Source organism: Leuciscus leuciscus (genome assembly GCF_965113295.1).
Source record: "Leuciscus leuciscus genome assembly, chromosome: 24".
In the NCBI taxonomy this organism is placed as follows: domain Eukaryota; kingdom Metazoa; phylum Chordata; class Actinopteri; order Cypriniformes; family Leuciscidae; genus Leuciscus; species Leuciscus leuciscus.
In genome coordinates, this window is record NC_138723.1 from 21,293,231 (window position 1) to 21,312,395 (window position 19,165).

General features: G+C 38.6%; 1 protein-coding gene across 4 annotated transcripts in view; it reads left to right on the plus strand.

Moving 5' to 3' along the window:
* Nucleotides 1-19,165, plus strand: part of ryr1a (ryanodine receptor 1a (skeletal)) — a 50,484-nt gene that overhangs the window by 18,911 nt on the left and 12,408 nt on the right. For 2 of the 4 annotated variants that reach the window (XM_082156986.1, XM_082156983.1), the window contains exons 44-84: nt 35-129; nt 213-348; nt 490-676; nt 960-1,071; nt 1,165-1,285; nt 1,358-1,527; nt 1,701-1,921; nt 2,158-2,248; nt 2,334-2,474; nt 2,590-2,753; nt 2,855-2,933; nt 3,076-3,165; nt 3,275-3,412; nt 3,627-3,704; nt 3,793-3,868; nt 3,965-4,088; nt 4,173-4,288; nt 4,371-4,438; nt 4,527-4,648; nt 4,826-4,875; nt 5,076-5,136; nt 6,000-6,126; nt 6,218-6,329; nt 6,429-6,510; nt 6,601-6,731; nt 7,003-7,323; nt 7,408-7,648; nt 7,731-7,818; nt 7,975-8,067; nt 11,924-12,094; nt 12,222-12,281; nt 12,366-12,500; nt 12,760-12,872; nt 12,987-13,083; nt 13,162-13,268; nt 14,229-14,280; nt 14,424-14,513; nt 18,101-18,200; nt 18,399-18,478; nt 18,567-18,643; nt 18,731-18,804. In XM_082156986.1, coding sequence (XP_082013112.1) covers nt 35-129; nt 213-348; nt 490-676; nt 960-1,071; nt 1,165-1,285; nt 1,358-1,527; nt 1,701-1,921; nt 2,158-2,248; nt 2,334-2,474; nt 2,590-2,753; nt 2,855-2,933; nt 3,076-3,165; nt 3,275-3,412; nt 3,627-3,704; nt 3,793-3,868; nt 3,965-4,088; nt 4,173-4,288; nt 4,371-4,438; nt 4,527-4,648; nt 4,826-4,875; nt 5,076-5,136; nt 6,000-6,126; nt 6,218-6,329; nt 6,429-6,510; nt 6,601-6,731; nt 7,003-7,323; nt 7,408-7,648; nt 7,731-7,818; nt 7,975-8,067; nt 11,924-12,094; nt 12,222-12,281; nt 12,366-12,500; nt 12,760-12,872; nt 12,987-13,083; nt 13,162-13,268; nt 14,229-14,280; nt 14,424-14,513; nt 18,101-18,200; nt 18,399-18,478; nt 18,567-18,643; nt 18,731-18,804 — 4,791 coding nt within the window. Of the gene's footprint in view, nt 1-34; nt 130-212; nt 349-489; nt 677-959; nt 1,072-1,164; nt 1,286-1,357; nt 1,528-1,700; nt 1,922-2,157; nt 2,249-2,333; nt 2,475-2,589; nt 2,754-2,854; nt 2,934-3,075; nt 3,166-3,274; nt 3,413-3,626; nt 3,705-3,792; nt 3,869-3,964; nt 4,089-4,172; nt 4,289-4,370; nt 4,439-4,526; nt 4,649-4,825; nt 4,876-5,075; nt 5,137-5,999; nt 6,127-6,217; nt 6,330-6,428; nt 6,511-6,600; nt 6,732-7,002; nt 7,324-7,407; nt 7,649-7,730; nt 7,819-7,974; nt 8,068-8,819; nt 8,835-11,923; nt 12,095-12,221; nt 12,282-12,365; nt 12,501-12,759; nt 12,873-12,986; nt 13,084-13,161; nt 13,269-14,228; nt 14,281-14,423; nt 14,514-18,100; nt 18,201-18,398; nt 18,479-18,566; nt 18,644-18,730; nt 18,805-19,165 lie in introns of all 4 variants that reach the window. The other 2 variants (XM_082156985.1, XM_082156984.1) reach the window with 2 other exon arrangements.

Sequence of the window (19,165 nt, forward strand, 5' to 3'; positions counted from 1 at the left end):
GGCTGTATCAATCAACCAGTGATCACTGTTTCAGGAATGCGTGGCTCTACTCCTCTTGATGTTGCTGCTGCATCCTGTATCGATAACAATGAACTTGCTCTGGCCCTCCAAGAGCAAGACTTGGAGATGGTGCGTCATCCTAAATTACAGATGGAAATCTTTGTGACCAGTTTTTTTGGCTCCTACAAAAATCTGTTTGTCTCTCTGTGCAGGTGGTGAAGTACTTGGCTGGTTGTGGCCTGCAGAGCTGCCCCATGCTCTTATCAAAAGGTTACCCTGATATTGGGTGGAATCCATGTGGAGGAGAGAAGTATCTGGATTTCCTGCGCTTTGCTGTATTTGTTAATGGTTTGTATTTATGATGCGATTATGATTGTGTCTAGCTGGACAAAGGAAACTATACAGTATTATATATAAAATGTAGTTTGTTAGTGTGCGAATTGCGAAGTTAAATTAAATTAAAAGTTTTGTATAATGTTCTGCTTTCAGGAGAGAGCGTGGAGGAGAATGCTAATGTGGTGGTTCGGCTGCTGATCAGGAGGCCTGAGTGTTTTGGTCCTGCACTGAGAGGAGAAGGGGGTAATGGTCTGCTTGCTGCCATTGAAGAGGCCATTAAGATCTCAGAAGATCCTGCAAGAGATGGACCCACTGTTAAAAAAGACAGACGCTTCCCAATGTAAGGGCAAAGCATGTCTGTACTAGATTACCGTCTGGTATATTAAAGTAATTTTATCCCGATCAGTGTTTCCACCATTTTCCACCAGTTTCACATATCCACCATTACCGCCACCCACACAGAAAAACAACCTGCGCACGCACTAACATTTTCACACACGGAAGCACCTTGTGCGAAGTGAATAGTATAGAGGGGAAATAACATGTTAAATCAATTGTCACTGTTTGGTTTTACAGTGGTATGTAGAGAGGTTTTTGAGTGTTTCTTGTTCATGATGTGTCAGGTTTGGAGGTGAGGAGCAGCATGAGGAGAACAGAGTTCACCTGGGAAATGCCATCATGTCCTTTTACTCAGCTCTTATTGATTTGCTGGGTCGCTGTGCTCCTGAAATGCACGTAAGTGTGTTTGTACTCTATGTAACTGCTTGAGTGGTACTCAATGAGATCTGACTTGATTGAACATCTCACACTTCCTGTCTGTTTGTATAGTTGATCCAGGCTGGTAAAGGTGAGGCTTTGAGAATCAGGGCCATTCTTAGGTCTCTTGTGCCCATTGAAGATCTTGTTGGTGTGATCAGCTTGCCAGTCCAGATACCTGCTTTTGGAAAAGGTATGGCTAGATGGAAGCTTGAATCCTTACTTTTCTCACACTTCCTATCTTACTACTCTCATTATATTTCAGATAACAGCATCATTGAACCAAAGATGTCTGCTAGTTTCGTGCCTGATCATAAGGCACCAATGGTCCTGTTCCTGGACAGAGTTTATGGCATCGACAACCAGGACTTCCTGTTGCATGTACTAGAAGTGGGCTTCCTGCCTGACATGAGAGCAGCAGCTTCCTTAGACACAGTAAGATGTCTGCTGTATCATTCTTCACTAACAAAAATGCTGTCTGTGTCCGCATTCAAATGATGGTGCTCACATGGTGCTCACGGGTTCAAATCTTGTTTTCATCGTTTCCTTTTCTTTTTACTTAACTATCTGCAGTACCGTCACAATTATTATCTTGTTCTTTCTCTAAGGCTGCGTTCAGCACTACAGAAATGGCCCTTGCTCTGAACCGTTACCTGTGCTCCGCTGTGCTGCCTCTCATCACTAAATGTGCTCCTTTGTTCGCCGGGACGGACCACCGCGCCATCATGATCGACTCTATGCTTCACACCATCTACAGGCTGTCCCGAGGACGCTCTCTTACCAAAGCTCAGAGAGATGTTATCGAGGAATGTCTCATGTCTTTGTGCAGGTAACTTGTATGCAGTGTTGGGTGTAATTCATTACTAAGCAATTAATTACTGTAATTTAATTACTTTTCCCTTTAAAAAGTAAAGTAATTAGTACAGTTGTTGAAGATGTAATTGGTAGCTATTAATTAATTTCTTTTTTAGAGTAACCTACCCAAAACTAATTTGCACTACAACAAATACCAATAAAACAAATTTGCATTCAAAATTCATTTTGGGGTTGCTTATTGTTTTACAGGTACCTGCGTCCTTCCATGCTTCAGCACCTCCTCAGGCGGCTGGTATTTGATGTGCCGATTCTGAATGAGTATGCTAAAATGCCCCTTAAGGTATGGGATTATATCATTACACGTAAATACAATGAATTTAAGCTGGTTGCTATAGTCATCTCATCTGTCTGTCATTATTTTGCAGCTGCTTACTAATCATTATGAGCGTTGTTGGAAATATTATTGTTTGCCCAATGGCTGGGCTAACTTTGGCGTATCATCAGAGGAAGAGCTTCATCTCACTCGTAAACTCTTCTGGGGAATTTTTGAATCTCTGGCTCACAAGGTGGGAATCTATTGCTGAGCTGTTTGAGAGAGTATTAGTGTTATTCTGTCCCCAAAATGCATTCAAATGACAGAATAACATAATAAATAGCTTTTTAATTTGTGTCCACCAACAGAAATTTGATGCAGAGCTATTCAAAATTGCCATGCCTTGCATATGTGCGATTGCTGGAGCAATTCCTCCCGATTATGTGGACGCCAGCTACTCCTCCAAAACAGAGAAAAAGGCTTCTGTTGATGCTGAGGGCAACTTTGACCCCAAACCTGTTGATACCACTAAGTACATTTATTTATTTAATTATTCTTTTTAGTGAGATTTATCAAATTGACAAAAAGTCAAATATTTGATTAATTATGCTGTTGTGATTCTCTTTTTTATAGCACTATCATTCCTGAGAAGTTGGATGGTTTCATCAACAGATATGCAGAATACACACATGACAGATGGGCTTTTGAAAAGGTATATATTATTCTATCTATCTATCTCATTATATTATACTATCTATCGATCGATCTATCAATCTATCGTTTTGCTAGGTGGCTGGTAGTGTGTTATTTATTTATTTGTATAAGAGTTTTACCAGTGCCTTTTAATCCACCAGATCCAAAACAACTGGACTTTTGGTGAGGTGTTGGATGAAAATGCCAAGACTCATCCCATGCTCAGGCCTTACAAAACATTCTCTGAAAAGGTAACAGACATCATATATTACATTTTCACTCTCTCAGACTCCATAGTGCTATTTGGTTATTTGTAAGTGCCTCATATCATATGTTTTAATGTAATAATATTTGCATTAGGATAAAGAAATCTACCGCTGGCCTATTAAAGAGTCCATGAAAGCCATGATTGCCTGGGAGTGGACATTGGACAAAGCCAGAGATGGAGATGACGAGAAAACAGAGAAGACAGCACGCAAGATCTCACAGACTGCACAGGTAAGCGAGGATAGAGATAATAAAGGATAGAGTGGAAAATATTGAGATAATAACCAAATGCAAACCAAATACTGCTGTATCTAAAACTCTAAATTAAGTTTTGTGACTTTTGTTTCACATATTAAACAACAAATTGCATATATTACTGATACTCTAAATATGAGTATGATAGCATAATTCACAAATGTAGCGTTTTTACAATTTCTTTTCCTAGGCAACCTATGACCCCAGTCATGGCTACAGCCCTCAGCCCATTGACATCTCAGGCATGACACTGTCCAGAGAGCTACAGGTACACAATGATTGAAAGAAAGATAGCACAACCCCAATTAGTTCAACATCACCAATTACCATGGCTAACAGCACACTGCGTTTTCTAGTCCATGGCAGAGCAGCTTGCAGAAAACTACCATAACACCTGGGGCCGCAAGAAGAAAATGGAGTTACAATCAAAAGGTTAGCCTCTCTCCAATGTCTGACCAATAAACAGCCTTTTTTTTAGTGCAGCTCATTTTAGTTTTTCAACACCTCTCTTGATGTGTTTGTACTTAGGTGGAGGGACACACCCTTTGCTTGTGCCTTATGACACACTGACAGCTAAAGAAAAGGCACGAGATAGGGAGAAAGCATATGAGCTGCTCAAGTTTCTGCAGCTCCATGGATATGCTGTTACAAGGTACAGGAGCCACTGAAACCCATATATATACTCCAAAATAATGTAATTGCTATAATTGTGATTGTCTAAAATCTCTCTGTCCAGGGGGCTCAAAGATATGGAAAGTGACATTTCATCTATTGAGAAGCGTTTTACGTATGGCTTCCTACAGAAGCTGCTAAAGTGGATGGACATTGCCCAGGAGTTCATAGCACATCTTGGTAAAACTGCATGAATTTGTGTTGCATGAATTTGTGGATGAACTGAGATTAACTACATTTTCTGTGACATTTGTGTTTACAGAGGCAGTTGTGAGCAGTGGCCGTGTGGAAAAGTCGCCGCACGAACAAGAGATTAAATTCTTTGCCAAGGTGGTCTATACTCCCAATAAATCTTTTAGCATTTAACGTTTGATCAGGACTGTAAATAATGTGTGTGAAATATTTCTGTCCTCCTCAGATTCTTCTGCCTTTGATAAATCAGTATTTTAAAAACCACTGCCTCTACTTCCTGTCCACGCCGGCCAAAATCCTGGGCAGTGGTGGACACGCCTCAAACAAGGAAAAAGAGATGATTGCAAGGTAACAACACACAGATACTTAAACAGTCTGATATGATGTTAATGTCAAATACAAGATTCTTTCACATTACATTTTTTTAAACTTTTAATTTCACCCTGTTCCTCTTGCTGCTTTCTTTTCCCTCTTTCTCTCATGTTCATTCTTATGTTTGTTTGATTTCCTTTAATTTGGTATCAGTATCTTCTGTAAGATGTCTGCCCTGGTGCGACACAGAGTGTTTCTCTTTGGTAAGATGTACTCTGCTGTCCTCCATCACTTTTCCTTTCCGTTTTCTTATTACGTTTATTTCGAGTGTTTTACCTTTCTTTTGTGTGTTTCTCTCCATTAACTCGGTAGAGCATCTAATGTGCTTTACCTCATTGTTTATGGTTTAAAAAAAAGCTGAATATCTATCCTTGATGTAATACCATCTGTTTGTGATATATAGGTACGGATGCACCTGCTATTGTCAACTGCCTTCATATCCTTGCACGCTCACTTGATGCCAGGTAAGTCATTAAAATGAATTGTCAATCAGAATAGAGACCAGTAGCACAACAGTTGTTGTTGTATCTCAAATGTGTCAAACTCTACTCTTGGAGGGCCAGAGTGTAGCTCCAACCAGCTTCAAAACACCTGCCTGGAAGTTTATAGTAATACTAAAGACCTTGGCTGTGTCCGAAATCACCCCCACACCCTTAATTAGGGCACTATTTGAGGGGACAGCCATTTTTGTGGTGTCCAAAACCATAGTGGATGTAATCAAGTGCACTCGTTCAATCCCACAATGCATACACAGCAATACCAAGTGTACAACCAATGTACGCTCAACAGCTAGAGAATACCCATAATGCACTGTGAGGGTCGAAGATGGCACCTGCAGCTGAATCATCAATTCATCCATTTTCCAAACCACTGGTCCTATGTGGCTACAGCGTAATATCATACAGTTATAAATGACTTTTTAATCAATTATTATTTTGTTTAATTAAGGTTTATACATGTTAGTGTCCATGGCCGAGTTCAAGATAAATCTTTTCATTACTGCTAGAGCTGCCAGTTTGCTTAGTTTCAAATGATTATTAAACAGCAAGCACAAACTATGCTAAAGCGGCAGCCCTTCCAGCGCACTCAGTTTCCTAATTCCGTCACTCATTTTCATTCACTCCTTCAAGTGGACTATATTAGTGGAGTAATGTAGGGAATAGTGCATGAGGGTATAGGGGCTGATTTCAAACACAGCTCTTGAATAGCTGGTTCAGGTGTGTTTAATTAGGATTGGAGCTAAATTCTGCTGGACAGTGGCCCTCCAGGAACTGAGTTTGACACCCCTGTTTTGTAATTTAAAAAAAAATGTCTCTGACTTTAACAGAACTGTGATGAAATCCGGGCCTGAGATCGTAAAAGCAGGGCTGCGTTCGTTCTTTGAGAGTGCAGCTGATGACATTGAAAAGATGGTGGAAAACCTCAAACTTGGCAAAGTGTCCAAAGGCAATCAGGTGCAACTTTAGTAATGCTAATATCACAAGGTGTTTATTTCCTGCATTATTTTTGCACGGCACGAGTCCATCTGTGTCTTTTGTCTCTCAGCCAGTGAAAGGTGTGTCTCAGAATATTAACTACACCACAACAGCTCTGCTCCCTGTCCTCACTTCGCTGTTTGACCACATCGCTCAGCACCAATTTGGAGATGATGTTATGCGTAAGGACCTTTTTTGAAAACTAAATTATCATATGTTCATTTTAAAATTAATATATAGTAGTTCAATTAATGTGCGTCTCTCTGTCTTGCCTCTGTTAGTGGACGATTTGCAGATGTCATGCTACCGAATCATGTGTAGCATCTACTCTCTTGGTACAGTAAAAACACCTCATGCAGAGAGGTTTGTATTTGTGTGTGTGTATGTGTGTATAAATGTATGTGACAGTGGGGTTGTTTTCTTTAATATTTTTCCTTTTTATATGTGCATTAGGCATAGACCAGCCCTTGGAGAATGTCTTGCTCATCTTGCTGCAGCCATGCCTGTGGCCTACCTGGAGCCCAATCTTAATGAGTATAATGCGTTTTCAGTCTACACTACCAAGACACCCAGAGAAAGATCTAGTAAGTCATCTCTTTTCAGCTACACTTCCATTCCATAAAATTCATTTATAATGTTACAAACATTTTATATTTCAAATAAATGCTGTTCTTTTAAACTTTCTATTCCTTAAAGAATCCTGAAAATATGATCATGGTTTCCACAAAAATATTAAGCAGTGCAACTGGTTTCAACATTGATAATGATAGGAAATGTCTATTGAGCACCAAATATAAATCTGTTTCTGTATTTGTATCTGATTTTTATTATTCCATTTTTTCCTTTTATCTACAGTACTGGGCCTTCCGAACCATGTCCAAGAGCTGTGTTTGGACATTCCTGAGCTAGACATATTATTGAAAGAGATTGGAGACCTGGCTGAATCAGGGGCTCGCTACACTGAAATGCCGCATGTGATCGAGGTCACCCTGCCCATGCTATGTAACTATCTACCCCGCTGGTGGGAGAGAGGAGTAGAGAACTTTCCCGATTTGGAGGGTAAGCTTTGTACAGACGTCACCTCCGATCACCTCAACCAGCTCCTGGGAAGTATCATGAAAATTGTGGTCAACAACTTGGGAATTGACGAAGCTTCTTGGATGAAGAGGCTTGCGGGTACGAGAAGTTGTTATTCTCAAGTCTGGGCTTGTATTTTGCACTGAACCTGATCTTCAACATAATATCCTTGTTCCGATCCAGTTTTCTCCCAGCCCATTGTGAGCCGAGCCAAACCAGAGATGCTCAAATCCCATTTCATTCCCACCATGGAGAAGCTGAAGAAGCGAACGTCTAAAGTAGTGGCTGAGGAAGAGCACCTGCGTATGGAGGGGAAATCTGAGGGGGATGAGGAGGAAGGAACTATTAGAGATGAATTTGCAGTTCTCTGTAGAGACCTGTATGCTCTTTACCCTCTTCTCATCCGCTATGTGGATAACAACAGGTATTTTGTGGTTCCTACGTAGATTATTTTAATAGCATCGTTTTTAGTTGTCTTGACATTTTAAATGTCACATGGGTTTTAGAGCAAGATGGCTGACGTGTCGCGACCCAGATGCCGAGGAACTGTTCCGCATGGTGGGCGAGGTCTTCATCTTCTGGTCCAAATCTCATGTAAGAGACAAATGTCTATTTGAATGAAACAAAGAAAAACATACAGTATCAGTAGTCATGATAAACACATTCATTGAAGCCACATTTGAACACAACAACATACAATTCTATGTACCTCGCTTCTCTTCTCATTCTCTCGGTTTTATCTCTATGCAGAATTTCAAGCGAGAGGAGCAAAACTTTGTGGTGATGAATGAAATCAACAATATGTCCTTCCTCACTGCTGACAGTAAGAGCAAGATGAGCAAGGTGAGGCCCTACTGTCAATAAATGGGAAATAGACTTTCATATTTGATAATTTATTTCTTATTATTTGATTATCACGTGGTCCGAGTAGTTTTTCTGTTCTGCAAATTCACATATATAATTTATATATTGGTATTTTTTATATTTACATTATAGATTAGGTTGTTTTGTTTTTTGTAGGGGGAAGTGGGAGAGGGGGATATTTGATTAAAAAAAATCTAACTTAAGCATTGTGTTGTCAATAGCATTATTTTAGAATTATTTATATACCGTTATAATATTTTGAAGTAGATTTTTTTTTTTTTTTTTTTTATTTAAATTTTAGTTTACATTCTAGTAATTTTTTTAAAAATGTACATTTAATTTATTTTGATTTCCGTTTTTCTAATTTTTTTCATCTAATATTTATATTTTATTTAAACTTTGTCAGTTAGTTTTAGTTAACAATATTAACTCTGATTTTCAGTCCGTTTTTTCTTCTCAAAACAAAAACTTAAAATTGTTAATAAACCAACAGCCAATGGTTGATTTGGCATCAAGCCCCACATCAAAAGGTAAAGTGTGCAGTGCTTTCATGCTTTTTCATGAAGACGTTGAGTTTATTCTTGCTGCCACAAAACGCCAGTGATTACTGGTATTATGTGCAAGTGCTTTTCGGGTGCGTTTTACAGGATTTAGGTGACAGTGTTAATGGTGTTCTCTCTCTGACTGTGCCCTGTCCTCTTTTTCTCATCTGGATGCTGGTGGGTTTCTAGACCGGGGACTCTGAGGTTAGCTTCTCTGTCTGCACGACTGCTGTGCTACCGCATGGCACCTCACATCTAGGGGGGAGGCTTTTCATCAACTCCCTCAACACACTGGCACTCATAACTGTGACTTCACAGCTGTTTGACAAGACTAGTGTCTATAGGAATAACACTCTTTTTTTTAAATGTTTCATGTGTAGATGGGCATCATGATAAAAAGCATAATGGTGTTTTTTCCCTAAAATGGTGTCTCTAGTGCTCTTTATGGATCAGATTTTTGAGGGATACACAGCTTAAAATGGGAATTTAGGAGAATATAATAACACAATGTAAATAATTATGTTAAATGGGTATATTCTGAGCACTCTCAGTCTCAAGAAAAATCCCATCCCTATGGACACAAGGGCCACAAGGGCGCCTGTCGTCCTGCCAGTGTGTGAGGGGGGGAGTCTGAATCGAGGCGTTTGATGAAAGAACTCTTTGTAGAGTCAGGCTCATGGCACTTGATTCCATGTCCGTCGCAGAGGGTCCGAGCCCCTGGAGGCCTGTGCCATCACCCTGTACAGCGGTTTGCATCTATTGGACTGTAGTTCGGATGGGGATCTTCATACATCTCTTATCTTCCTTTTCTTTTTGTATAACGGCTGCAGGTTGGGGTCAATTTTTTTAATCTGTTCAGGAAGTCAACTGAGACTCAGAAATTTGCAGAAATTCACACATCAAACTATTCAAACTGTACTTCAGTTCATTTCCTAAACTGGATTCATGTGATGGAATTTGACCTCAATTAATTTATATTTCATCATCCTCCTTGACAAAGGGGGGCATTTAGAGTCCATCCTCTAATGTGTGCCTACTTAATCCCACCTTAACTGGAATTGTTTCTGTACTTATATCCAATGGCTTACACATCCATGATGTTCCATTTTTGTCTCCCCATCCACCCCTTTTAGCCCACGACCCCTGATGCAATCAAAATCAAATGATTGAGGTGGGATTGTGGAAAAGGGAATTACACTTACATACTTTAGGACTAACGTAACCTGTAAAACTTGGCTTTAATTGTTAGTTGCATTAACACAGTGGTCCACAGCTGAAACAACCACAACATAATACATTGATTATTTTATTCAGACCAGGGCTGAAGACAATATCAGATACCAAAGACCCAAATCCAGACCACTAACGGAGCCATTAAGACCCAGAACGAGACGTGTCGGTCCAAGCTATGAGACCCACACCAAGGCCCTGTTTATTTGATTCTGGGTGGTCTTAACCCTATACATCCTACTGTATCATATTTGATGCACAAATTTCTAAGACCTCTAAATTATCTATGTGATCAAAACTTTGCTGAAAAACCTGTTGTACTCAATTTACTACATGGCTTCCGTTGTCTTATTGATAGTTTATACTTTTTAAAAGCCTTTGAGTAAAACGTCCCCCTTCACGTTGTGTACACGTGTCTTGCTAAGAAATCTTTAGATATTTTGTAAATGTAATAATAACTATACATTGTTAATAATACTTCAAGATGAACACTTACTGGACTGAAGTAACTTCGCTTTAATTGATTATTCATAGATCATTATTTATAAAAGTCATGTTAAAATGTGAGTATCAAATATGATGCATCAGACTTTTTAGGAACGTTTATTATCTCTCAATCATCATTGTGTTGCATTGCATTATGTTTTGCTCCCTATGGTGAAAAATTACAGAGCTTTGATCATAAAACTAAGCATTTAAAAAAGTATAAACTATCAATCAAACAACAGAGGGCATGAAGTAGATTGTGTACAACAGGTTTTTCAGCATCTTGCTAAGACATATTATTGGAAGATGTAGAGTAACAACAGATAATTTAATGCATTTTATACAAGTAGTCTAATATACTGTTATAAAGATTTAATTCATTACAAGCTATCAGAATTTCATCTTACTTTTCGGCCATATAAATCAAATTGAGGTGTTTCTTGTACCTCCCCAAGTATGTCCTCATATTCTCACTATATCATAGTATATAAGCCATAAAAAGCCTGCCCTGATGCATAAAATATGATTCACAACGACTTTACAAGGTTAAGACCAAGACCACAGGGTCAGTACACAAAATTAGATTGACATACTATATTATTTCACCCACAATGGTTCTCATTCATGAAGCATGAGCAGAATGATTTTTGTCTAAAACCATTCTTTCTTAATCTTTGCATTCAGTTCAGTTACATACAATTGATTTTGCTCATGTTTTCTAAATGAGACCCAATGTCTGAAAGTGCTGGATTGGAGGGGCAAATTGGTGCAAACAGGACGTGTGATCAAGCGTACTGAAATGATTGCCTCTGTGGGTTGAGTTTCTTAACTTTGGCAACCCAAAATGAGTCAAAAGCGATTAAATCCCCTTTAGTTTTATAATTAACGCCACTGAATGAGTTTTACAGTGTGTTTTTTTAGTTCCTCTTCCTCCCCCTGAGTCTGAGCTTGTTATGACCGTGCATGTCCTTGCAGACCTTTTCAATGCATGGAGTGTATTAAGCTGCACTGACACGTTATAGTACCAGCCCATCTATAGTGCCTGCTTTTATTATGTGTCTACGCTAAGATGACGTTTCAGTTGAATGAATTTCCCCCTTTTTAATGTTGTCACCTCTGTTAAGATTAGAATAGAGATTTTAGCTTCAGACCAAATATGCCTTGTCTTCCCCACTAAGCCCCAATGTTGTTGTCTATTCTGATGAAAAGCAACCCTGAACATTTACCCTCCCTTCCCTCTTAATCACCCTATTAATCAGAATGACTCCTTTCCAAGGACTGTTCTCTAAAGAAGTCCTAACTTAAAGATAAAACCTAATGACTGAAATAATGTCAAGTAAGGATGGATTGTTCTGTTTAGCAGTCTAGGTCCTTGTTAGGGAACAGGAAGCTTTGTATTTTGCTCAATGAAATGAATGTAAAATCTTGAGTTGGACTTCCATTTTTTTGGTCAACAGACTTTGTTAGCACATCATTCAATATGAAAATCTTTTCATAAGATGCCATAAGGTCTCACTGAAAGTTATTTCATGATGTCTATATCAGTTGTCATGCTTTGAATGTTACTTTCATCTCAGGCTGGTGGCTCGGATGTGGAGCGTACCAAGAAAAAGAGACGTGGAGATCGATACTCTGTTCAAACGTCCCTCATTGTAGCATCCCTGAAGAAAATGCTTCCCATTGGACTTAACATGTGCTCTCCTGCAGACCAGGAGCTCATTAACCTGGCCAAGACACGCTATTCTTTGGTAGTGTGATCACCGTCTGTCTGTCTCCCTATCTATCTCACAAGCCTAGATGTTGTTATAAAGTTTCACTTAGGTTGGTCAGCAAAAAAGGTAAACTCAGCCAGTCTGTTGTGTTGTTGACCCATAGAAAGACACAGATGAAGAGGTGAGAGAGTTCTTGCAAAATAACCTGCACCTCCAGGGCAAGGTAAGTGTATGTCTGCATGTTTGTGTTGGTGTTGATGTTAAAGTGTTTTTTGCAGGAATCCGAATGCTATCTCTCTCTTCTCAGGTCGATAACCCGTCTATGCGCTGGCAGATGGCACTGTATAAGGAAATGGCAGGAAAGGCAGAAGATGCAGATGCTCCAGAGAAAGTGGTGAAGCGGGTTCAGGAGGTCTCTGCGGTCCTCTACCACATTGAAGTGGTGAGTTTGAATTCAAAAGGTTTGAAAGTCCTAGTGCAACTCAAATAAATCACATTTTGATGACCACTCACCCACACTGCCACTATACTTCAGTATCCAAGTCAAATTTGAGAGTTTGTTGCCTGAACAGCAATGCATTAATAATAGGCAAATTTAAATGCGGTTTAAAATTAGATAAAAAAATATATAAAAAAATGATGTTCTTGCAGTATAGTTGTTTTTTCTCTTCTTAGACTTATGTCTTTTGTTCCATCTTCAGACAGAGCATCCTTTCAAGTCCAAAAAAATGGTTTGGCACAAACTGCTGTCGAAGCAACGACGTAGAGCGGTGGTGGCCTGTTTCAGGATGACTCCCCTTTACAACTTGCCCAGGTAAGACAAAACACGATCATACGAGAGTCAGTCGGTCTGTTTCATAGAATAAAATGATGAGAAAAGGGTGTAACGGGATTGGAGACAGATACATGTTTACCATCTCTCTTTCAGCCATAGAGCATCTAACATGTTCCTAGATGGGTACAAGCGGAACTGGATCCACACCGAAGGATATTCCTTTGAGGACAGAATGATTGATGACCTGTCTGTATGTGCTCACACATGCATTTTAGCAATTTTTTGTGATGAAATCCACATGATATAGTTTTTGTTCTCACCGATGTAGAAAGCAATGGAGGAGGAAGAAGAGGAGGAAGAAGAAAAGGAGACAAAGCCAGACCCTCTTCATCAGCTCATCCTTCATTTTAGTCGCACTGCCCTCACTGAGAAGAGGTGAGATCCCGTCACACTACTTGTTAGTCAAGTCAAGTCAAGTCAAGTTTATTTGTATAGCGCTTTTCACAATACAGATTGCATCAAAGCAGCTTCACAGTATTAAATTAAAATAATACAACAAAGTTTGTTTCAAGAGGAATTTATTGATTGATAAAATTAAATTAAATATCCCCAAAATATCCCCAACTGAGCAAGCCAAAGGCAACAGTGGCAAGGAACCGAAAAACTCCATCAAGTGACCTAATGGTGTCCTAAAACTCCATCAGGTGCCTTAATGGAGAAAAAAAAACCTTGGGAGAACCCAGGCTCAGTCGGGGGCCAGTTCTCCTCTGGCATTGGATAGAGGCCGGATTGTAGTTTGAACTGTAGGATTATATGAATGCCTGGCTGAAGAGATGCGACTTTAATCTAGTTTTAAACTGGGAGAGCGAGTCTGAGCAACGAACAGTATCAGGAAGACTATTCCAGAGTTTTGGAGCCAAATGTGAAAATGCTCTCCCTCCTTTGGTGGTTCTGGATATCCTAGGTATGACCAAAAGCCTTGAATTTAGTGATCTCAAAGAGCGCGATGGATTATAGGGCGATAGAAGATCCGTTAAATAGACTGGAGCTAAGCCGTTTAGGGCTTTATAAGTCAGTTGTGTTAGTGAATGACACAATTGGCTCTTGGTGCAAAAAGAGATGATCACATGGCCATAACCACTGACTGTTATACAGACAGCTCAAGCTATTCACGTTGTTCACATGGTTTTTTGTCAATGTAATGTAATCACCTACAAAAGCAATATATAAGTACTGGATAATGTCAGTCTGATTATACAAAAGTCTATATATATATACAAAGAAAGATATTCAAGGATCAATTATCATTTCAAACAATGTAGACCTTTTTACATCTGTGGTTGTCTTTGAATCGTTGTTATTTATCTCCTTGTCCCTGCTTCTGCTCTGTCACAGTAAATTGGATATAGATTACTTATACATGGCATACGCTGATATCATGGCTAAGGTGAGAACTTTTTGTCTTATGGTAAACCGTTAACACCAAATGTATACATATTACTTTACTGTTACTTTTATACATTTATAAAGCCGTTAATTTATAGGCTCTCACACTATGTAATATTCTTTGTTCATCTCTGTTGAATTTAGAGTTGCCACATCGGTGAAGAGGATGAGGGGGGAGAGGAGGAGGAGGGTGGAGAGGAGGAGATGCCCTTTGAGGTGCGACAGACAGAGATGGTAGGGGGAGTCCGGGGGCTGGGGACGGGGAAGACACAGAAGCGGTAGAGTGACATCCAAACCAACCACTGTATCATCCATCCATCCATCCATCCATCCATTCATTCACATCACATCTTATGTTTCTCTGACTGGCCTGTGCTCTCTGATATCTCTCTGATATCTCTCTGTCTCTCCATCTGACTCATTATTAATGTATTAATAACATCATCACACTGCAGCATCTTTAAAACATTTTTAAAGGGTTAGTTCACCCAAAAATGAAAATGATGTCATTAATGACTCACCCTCATGTCGTTCCAAGGCCGTAAGACCTCCGTTCATCTTCGGAACACAGTTTAAGATATTTTAGATTTAGTCCGAGAGCTTTCTGTCCCTCCATTGAAAATGTATGTACGGTATACTGTCCATGTCCAGAAAGGTAATAACGACATCATCAAAGTAGTCCATGTGACATCGGTGGGTTAGTTAGAATTTTTTGAAGCATCGAAAATACATTTTGGTCCAAAAATAACAAAAACTACGACTTTATTCAGCATTGTATTCTCTTCCGGGTCTGTTACTGTCTGCTGACGTAAGACGCTGCTGACGTGTTATCTGGTGCGCCCGAGCTTCGTTTACAGTCTGAGGGAGACGCACGCTGTAAACAAAACAATCTTCGCAAACATGTCTAAGGATTTCGACACAGAGGAAGACTTGCATTTTTTTGCCCAGCCATATTTATTTGAACCCGAATACACGGACGAAGAACTAAGCAGCATCTTACGTCAGCAGCGTCTTACGTCAGCAGCTTCACTGCGGAGTCGTGTATGCTTCAAAAAATTCTAACTAACCCACTGATGTCACATGGACTACTTTGATGATGTCGTTATTACCTTTCTGGACATGGACAGTATACCGTACATACATTTTCAATGGAGGGACAGAAAGCTCTCGGACTAAATCTAAAATATCTTAAACTGTGTTCCGAAGATGAACGGAGGTCTTACGGGCTTGGAACGACATGAGGGTGAGTCATTAATGACATCATTTACATTTTTGGGTGAACTAACCCTTTAAAGCAGTTTATTTTATTTTACAGTTGACATAGCTTTGAGCCACCAACTAAACACAAATGCATAAAAAATTACCTGAATACATTTACTTGACAAATATGTTACATATGAAAAAGACTTTTCATATTTGGACTCATTTTACAGTTTGTACCAAAACATCATTATTATTAAGTGTTTAGTAGTTTGGGCTTAAGGACATGTTTTTTATACTTTTTGTTGTACCATTCAGTTATGAACATACAAGGGTGAATTTCATAAAGAAATCAAAATCAACAAAATAGTTATATATTATATATATTATACAATTATAATTTTTTTGTGATTTATATTATTTTAGTTAATTCTTATATTTTCAATTATATAATTATACATTTCCTGGATTGTTGACTTGAGAGATTTCAGTGTGAAATTTCACCTGTTGCAGCTTTAAAAGTTCAAAAGAAACTATATCCTATTGGTTGCTTTTTAATGATATGTTGGAAGATTTATTGTTTTCTTGCCGTGAGCTTTATGAGTGAGGTGTCAAGTGAACATGCATTTTACTAATATATGGTGTTTCACAGTTTGAGTAATCACTAATGATGGCTTATGTCATATTTATGCTTTCTATTCTATTTCTTACCTTAATTTACTTTAACTCATTCACAATAATTATGTGAAAATGACTTATTAATGTTTCCCCCCCATACTGACATAGTGTACTGACACACAGACTACAGTTAAAGCCAGAGCAGTCTCCTAGTCTACACACACTCACAGAGGAACAAACACACAGGAACACCTATGATGAAGTGGATTGTATGCGCCATACACATATACACACTCAGGCTGAGCATTTATGTAAAGACATGGTAAGAAGAAATGCACACACTTTTGGGTGTTTAGGCCAGGCTTACATGGGAGGGGGGTGGCATGGGAGGGGTGGGAGGTTTGGGAGGTTTGGGAGGGGGGTATATTATGCATGCAGTCATTTTTCAATTATACATTTTATGATTCAATTCATTTTTGGAAAAGCAAGCTTCTGTAAGTAAGCCAGCTTTTGTATTTGCTTTGCACTATCTTTTATTTTTGTAATAAAAAGCTTGCTTTTATTATCATTTCAATGATAACATTATGGAATTGTATTTGTTCAAATATCTACAATTTAAAATAATTGCATTTAATTACAATTCCCTTTTATTTCAAAATAAGTTGTATGATGTTTGGTAACGTGGGCTAAGGGTTACGTATATTTTGTTTATCGTTCACTTCCCAACAGGAGACAGAGCTGTAGATGAGTAACACCTGGATGGCTCTTTGTTTCTCTGTGAGATGCAAAGCCATCAGGAGAGTTTACTGTAGTCCAACGTTTGCTCTGATAGACAAACGTGGGAAATTAGTATGACTATCCCATAACTAATGATGATGGTGGGGTTGATTGGGAGCATGCTAAATGAACATGAGTGAAACAGAACAGAGTTTTTTAATATAAAAAGAATAATCAGCGGGGCCCAAATCTTTTATAAATGTGAAGCACTCACAATCACCCAATCTCGCCTTAACACTATTATAATCGCATTTTAACTAAAATATATCCAGTTTGTTTTATAAAATATTTAGACATATATGCGAGAATGCCGTTTGACCAGATGTCTAGGTTTTACAAGTTTTCAGTTAAGGTGAGAACACGTTAGCAAAATTTGTGAACAAAAAAGATCCGTTGTCAATTATCAATAGTGTAGTCATGTATGAAGCACAGCTCACACAGAAATAGAGTGCAACAGTTGGGTTCCAAAAGTAAAAAGATTTACTACTTAAATCAATTTCCATATAGAGAAATTGATTTTTACCTTATAAACCTTTAAAGACAGCCTTACTGTCAGTTACGAGACTTCTGTTGATGTTGTTAGCCCACATTATTGCAACTTAGTTATAAAACAATCATGTTTAACAGCAGAATTTGTGGTGAAAAACTACCCGCAAATTACGTAATCTTGATCATACATCTTATACTATCGACAATAGACAATCAACCTTTTTTGTCCACAAACTTCCACTAATGAGACCGCAACCATGGCTCACTGACGTTTTTCCTACAACGACAGTACTCATTGTTTTGAGTTGATGATGACAATAAATGTACATGCTCGCTGCTGTCCTTTGTCGTCTTCACAGGAATACCAGTTTCTAAATTTAGAAATACCCACTGAGATAATTTTCTTTACACAACACATGAAACTGCAAGTGACTTTAATTGTCACTCTACATATCATTGTCTGACGCCCACAGACGTAATGAACAACATTTTCATAACAGAATCTTGAAAAGCACACAAATAAGACTTTTGAATGACAAGTAGCACCTGATCAAGGTTGAAAAATAATCATTATCGCTTATAAAGAAAGATTATTTTATACTTTTATGGTTAGTTATGGTTTCTGTAGTTCAATTGCTGTAGTGGAGCAGTGAGATTGAGCAGAAAGAATGGTTTGTGAGAAATAGGACACATTAAAGGCTTTCAGGCAGTTCATTTTTTCATGTTTAACCCTACAGGAAAAAGAGATGGAAAAGCAAAGACTCCTCTACCAGCAGGCCCGTCTACACAACCGAGGGGCTGCTGAGATGGTCCTACAGATGATTAGTGCTTGCAAGGGTACATGGTCACCCTTACACATACACACACACACACACACACACACACACACACACACACACACACACACACACACACACACACACACACAAACACTATTGGATCTTTTCAAGTCTTTATTTATTTATTTTAAGCTTGAACTTTCTATTTATTGTTCTACATGCCATCCTAAAAACACTTCTTTTTTTTTTTGTACAGGTGAGACAGGGTGCATGGTCTCTTCCACCTTAAAACTTGGTATTTCTATTCTAAATGGCGGGAACTGTGAGGTCCAACAGGTTAGTAATGAGTGTGCATGGAGACAAGACAGTGAATTAGACCCTGCACTAATGCTCAGCTGTAACAGGATTGACTATTTGCTTGCAGAAAATGCTGGACTATCTGAAAGACAAGAAAGATGTGGGTTTCTTCCTCAGTGTCCAGGCTCTAATGCAGACCTGCAGGTATATTTTAACTGGAGGCTGTTGTCATCTCACATTCACACACTAGTTAATAGATTCATTAAATCAGTGTTTGGGCATCTTTTGCAGTGTTTTGGACCTGAACGCTTTTGAGAGGCAGAATAAAGCAGAGGGTCTAGGTATGGTGTCAGAGGAGGGCACAAGTAAGTAACATTAATTATCTAGAATCTTTTTTCATCAAGATGAATACCAATAAATGGTCAAAAGGAATATTTTAGTTCAATACAGAAAGCTCTGAAGATCATAGTCCTATCAAATGTAATTTGAAAGTATAGAGTAACTATATAACAATCCATAAACATGTAGTCTGTCTTGCCAAAATTGCATATGGCATCCAAATATTCAATCATCCATCTGTAATCATACATGTTTGGTCATTCTAACATGGAAATGCTCTTCATTTTTGTTGACAAAATTTATCAGTTGAATAAATTAATTGTAATCATATTGTCATATACTCCATTTGTCTCCAGATGTAATAATCTAGTCTAATATGATGTCAAT